The 5537-nt window shown below is 35.2% G+C and overlaps 1 protein-coding gene across 1 annotated transcript; it reads right to left on the bottom strand.

The window, feature by feature from the left end:
• Window positions 1-823: 823 nt before the first annotated feature.
• On the bottom strand, window positions 824-5327 carry LOC141671780 (cytokinin dehydrogenase 7). The gene is made up of 4 exons (XM_074478127.1): window positions 4366-5327; window positions 3792-4070; window positions 2388-2650; window positions 824-1298 (listed from the first exon to the last, which is right to left on the bottom strand). The coding sequence occupies exons 1-4, from the start codon at window positions 5065-5067 to the stop codon at window positions 980-982; spliced, it is 1563 nt and encodes a 520-aa protein (XP_074334228.1). The 5' UTR covers window positions 5068-5327; the 3' UTR covers window positions 824-979.
• Window positions 5328-5537: the final 210 nt, after the last annotated feature.

Genomic DNA, 5537 nt, shown 5'->3' with positions numbered 1-5537 from the left:
ATAATGAAATTTTGGTTGATAGTCGGTGTGTAATATTTAAAATAAACACTATCATAAATAGATACATATTTATAACATAATTATAATATATCTAATGGTTTTCGTTAAAACAAAATAATATATATAATTCACTCGGCTGTCCTTAACAAAATTATACTACTGATCCAATTTTAAATAAAAAATTTAAAAAAATCTACATATAGTTAGTTGGATTTGAAAAAATCGGGCTAAAATAAAATAATAAATATTATTAATCTCGCTAAAAATATTATATTATTGAACCGGAATATAAATATCATCAAACTAAAACAAAATAATACATATTATCTATTCGTTCTAAAATAAAATAATAATCACCCGGATTAAAATAAATTAAACAAAATAGTAAGTATAATTAATTGGATTTGGTTGATATAACGGGTATCAAGCTAACATAATTTTTTTATTATTGACACATAAAATTTTACCATTGATTCAGGTTTAAACATATTAAACTAACGTAGATCTGAATATAATTAGTTGGATTTGGTCGGTTAACAGACTAATGACAATTCGTATACTATTGATATCAACTAAAATTTACATTTTAATTAAATCTAATAATCTTTCGTAATCACACCTATAAATACCAATAAAAATATAAATTTCAATCATTATATTGTTTTTGAAAACTGTAGTATAACTAACTGATATATATATATATATATTAAATATTATCAAATCATATTATTAAAATTTCTAATAAATAAATTTCATAACTTAAATTCAAAAAAATTATGTAATATTAAAAATATTCTGATTTCACTAATTTTAGGTTAGTTAATGTAAAAATCAAAACATTATATGAGAATTCATATACACCAAACTGCATGTGTTTCTTAATCAATTGCATTGGACCTTTGAAGTCTGAAGAGAAAATACAACAAAAATAAGAACAATATCTATTACTTGAGAGACTAATACAAAGTAGCTAGCAGAGCTAGGATTGGTGATGATTTCTCCTAAAAATCTTTTGCCCAGGTGCAAGAATGGCCATGGGATCAAATCTGGCCTTCCTCTCTACAAAACGCGGCCATTGATCCCCAAAATGTTGCTTCCATCCTTCTTCCGAATTGTAGTGAGGGAAGTACAGCTTATAATCGAAGCCGTTTCTCACACAACAATTTATTATTTCGCGATTTTGTGAAACTTGTTCTTCCACCGAAGGTCCCTTGGGGTATGGTAGAGCAGATCTCAGTAATGCTACTAGGTAGAAGATTTCGCCTTCTGGTAACACCACCGATGTCCGGTTGTCCCACCTAATTAAAACAAATGTAAGAAAATGGAATGTTATTCCGTAAGATCATTATTCTACTAGAATCTTAATTGCATAAATATAAACAACAAATGTCTGTGACAATTGTGGGGGAAGGCCTGAGGGGGGACCTGGTTACAAAATTGAGACAGAGCAAAAGGTAAAAAGGGAAATGAATTAAGAATATTGGTGGATGATTTGGTCCAGGAAAATAATAATTGGTGCCTGGAAACACAAATAATGGTGTCACCGTACTTGGATGACCAATAAATAATGTTTGTCCTCCTGTATATAGCACAACTATCGACCCTGAAAATTTCTCGTACCTCATCTTTCTTGAGAACGACAAGAACAACCCGTTCTACTGTAATAACGCTAAAATACGTTTTCCATAAAACACGGCCTTATATTTGAATTCAAATCTAATCTCATGAAGCTTTCCAAGAGGTAAAACAAAGTTTAATTTCCAGCAAACAAAACAAGGAGAATATTGCAGATCAAAAGTGGTCCTGCGGATATCTTTGTCCTAAAGTGCTGCATAGTGCATACACCCAATGTATTAATTTCTACAAATTCCCAAGAAAAACAAATAACAATGAGTTTTTTTTAAGATGCCACTACATTTTTTTACCAATTGTGACAGAGACGGGTAGAATAATAGTGTACTGTTGTACATTACATAGGCACCGAAGTAAATAAAGATTTCGCAATCATCGTACTGTGCCGGATTGGCAAAAAATATGGTACAAAATAGGAGATACGGGTCCCAAATTGTAAAGGTGAGAAGAGAGGGTGGGGGTGTGTATGGGTAATGTGGGTCATACTTAGCTGACCTTGTATTGTAAATTGTAACTGGAAAATTTTTAAACGACTTCAACTTCAAAATCTTAACCACCAGATTTTTTTAGGTATACTATTAGGTATACTACTCAGTCAGCATATCTGCTGACTCCATTAAACTCTACTTGCATTACCACTTCCATACTACACTTGCTGCTATACACCCGTGTAGTATGTATGGTGGTTGAGTTCCTGATAAACGATAGTTGTAAACAAAAGACTTGGTGTGCTAAGATTGAAGGTGGGAGCTTACTTAGATCGACGAAGAGGGTAGACCAGCATCGGGCCACCGACCCCTTGATTCAAGATTTGCTTGAACACGAGACGATCAAAGCTTGCAATGTCTGTTTTGGACACAAACAAGTTGAGCCAAGGGTGCGGGGAATCCCATATACCATTACATCTCGCTTCTTGTTCGACACGTTTCACTCTCAACAAAAAGTCCATGTAACTTAGCTCCATCTCGTACCTCAATCCGTCCACAAATCTCAGGCGTCCTATTATTCGATTTACCACCTGCAACAACCATAATTACTAAAAAAGATAAAGGAAAAAAAAATCAAATGCATGATCATAATGTCTTTTACAAAAAAGAGAACAAGTTAATAGTAGAAGAATATAAAATGATGGGCTATTTTAGCCAGTAGTGAACTGGTGCCAACAAAATCTCCATAATGAAAAGGGGATATACTGTTTTTGGTCCTGACCCAATGCCCAATAATTTTTAATTCCTATTTTCATTTTTTTTTTGGTTTTGTCCTATTATAAGAAAGGAAATGACATGGTGGGTAATAAAGACCCGACCCGTGGGCCTTATTGCTACACGTTTGTTGGTGTCAGAAGATCCAATGGAAGATACATTACATAATGTATGGTCAGTTTCATATTAGCTGCCACTTGAAATATTCCTATCAATTTTTGTCACAAATTTGTATTGTAATTTAAATTACATTGATACTACATAAATCTACACAATTTAGAAGGTAACTATGATTTTAGATCAGAAAATTTGATCATCTTGTTTAAGAAAAATCTGATTTAAATTGGACATGTTTTCGTAAAGACCCAAAACTAAAATACGAAAACCAACGCTACTTCGAAATGTACTACTTTATAAACTCAATTTATGACTTTTTCACTGTCCTTGCTGGACAAACCTAATTGCTTTACAGTCAAAATCAGTCTACCTATGTCAAAATCCAGTTTTTGTTGCTAAAACAGCTACACCGGGGCTCCACATCTTCTACCATCCAGCAGTCCAGCTCACTAAACAAACACTTCTTAATCTATGTGCTTAACCTTAATACTAAACAATTAGGTCGTTATCTATCTGCCTTTAATCTCAATAAAGTCGCTAATCTCATCTTAAAAGGTAAAGATTGGATTGAAAAAAAAAATAGATTTTAGCTTATCCATAACCGTTAATTATAAGTTAAAAAGTTAAATATGTGACCCAACACCTCTTTCTCCAGAAGTTTATGTATCAATCATTTTACGAGATTGAGGGTTAAACACAAATACAAAATTAGATGTGCGAATGTGTTTTACTAGATAAAAAAAACCTTAAAGCTCTTTAACAACTTGGAAGTTAAACTAATTATAAATTATTTAGTAAAAATATGGAGTAAACTCATACACGGTAAAAAAAGACACTTACCGTGTTTACTGTTGAGGAATCATAGGATTTACTGAAATGCAATGCAACTTCAAGGCAGTAAAGAACTGGTCCAGCTGAGTAAGGGATTCGGGTCGGGTCAAATCTCTGATTCGAACTGAGTGGCACTGATAGATATCCATTGACCGGGTCATCATTGTTGCAAAATGCAAATCCCTCAACGTAATCAAACGATTCGCCACCTTCAGGCAAACTCACCAAAAACTCGGCGTCTTGAGTGAACTCGCTAAACTCGGAGTAAACTAACCTTATCCATCTCACCTAATCACACAAAATTATTACACTACATTAACGTCTCGTCCATGCAATAATCAAATTATAATCACTCATCTTTATCCTAAATTACTGCACAAAATTAAAATTTCTCAAAAATTATCATTTCACAATATACGATTATCGTCGTATGATGTCCGAATAACAAATTAGCATATATAAATAAACATGAAACTACACGACGCAATCCTTTCATTTATATTAAAATATTGTATTAGCTAATGAAAAAAATGTGATACAGAGAATAATATTAAACTCGGAAATACACGACACGAAATCTTACCATTTCTGGAGCTGGTTGAAGCAAAACTCTAGCTCTAGTAATGACACCAAACTGTCCAATGCCTCCGAGAACCGAATAAAAAAGCTCAGAGTTTTGATTCTCCGAGCAAACTAAAATATCACCGTCTCCAACCACCACCTCCAATTCCGTTACATTCGAGGTTTGCGGGCCGTATCGAAACGCCTGGCCACTAACGCCGCCGTTTGATAACGTCCCGCCAACGCTCAACCCTAAATAATCCGTCCACGACCTCGGCGCCAATCCGAACTCCACCACGCACTGCTTCAACACCTCCTCCCACAACACACCCCCGCTGACGTCAGCGGCGTAGCACGTGACGTCACCGGGGAGTTGCATGACGGAGAACACGTAATTCTGCATGGATCGCATGTCGATGACGAAGCCGCCATCGGACATGGCCTGGCCGTTGATCGAGTGACCGTTTCCTCTGGCGGCGACGGTGAGATTGGTTGAATTTCCGGCGAATTTGATGACTTTCGAGATGTCGTCGGCGGTGGTAGGGTGAATAACGGCGAGAGGTTTTGCGTGATGCAAGCCGCCAAAATCGGAAGATGCAAGTGAGGTGGAGTGGCAGTTTATTGTGCCGTGAAGGTCCATGGCGGATACGAGACCAGTCTCGTCTGTTTCCGCCATGGTTTCGGATTCGTTCTCGTGAACGAAATGCTCTAAGTAAGCTATCATATTGTAACCTAACAACTCAAGTATTTCAACTCTCGATAATTTTGTACACGACACGTAAACGAAAATACTAAAATCAAAGATGTTTTTGCAGGAGTTTTATAGCTAAGAGCAGAGGGAGGTTTATGCTTAAATAGAGGCAGGTTAGGATTAAGAGGGGGATTTAAACAAAGGTGGTTAAATTATTTGATTTAAATTTGAAGGGGATAATTTATTAAGTTGGAAAGAGTGATGTAAGCCAAAGCTTCTGAGAATGCTGTTGATGGTCTGATACTGTTGATATTATCTGTCTGCCACTTTCACTTGTTGTCTCTGATCTTCTTTCTGTTTCCCTGCTTAATCTCTCAGTAACTTTTTTCTACTGTCTGTTAATTGTTGGAATTGTAGTAATATTGAAATAAAATAATATTGAAAGCCTTATTAATTTTAGTATTATCCAGATGTAATAGTGCGATTACAGCAGTTTTTGACTG

Source organism: Apium graveolens, chromosome 7 (assembly GCF_009905375.1).
Source record: "Apium graveolens cultivar Ventura chromosome 7, ASM990537v1, whole genome shotgun sequence".
Lineage (NCBI taxonomy): Eukaryota > Viridiplantae > Streptophyta > Magnoliopsida > Apiales > Apiaceae > Apium > Apium graveolens.
The sequence above is the reverse complement of the archived record's forward strand: the minus strand, read 5'-3'. Positions and strand labels throughout refer to the sequence as shown.

Excerpts from the sequence above, each read along its gene's own strand:
- LOC141671780 (XM_074478127.1), bottom strand. The coding sequence starts at position 5,067 with ATGATAGCTTACTTAGAGCATTTCGTTCACGAGAACGAATCCGAAACC. Across the intron at positions 4,071-4,365 it reads TTCAACCAGCTCCAGAAATG|GTGAGATGGATAAGGTTAGT; the intron begins GTAAGATTTCGT and ends TTGTGTGATTAG. Across the intron at positions 2,651-3,791 it reads ATTCCTCAACAGTAAACACG|GTGGTAAATCGAATAATAGG; the intron begins GTAAGTGTCTTT and ends TGGTTGTTGCAG.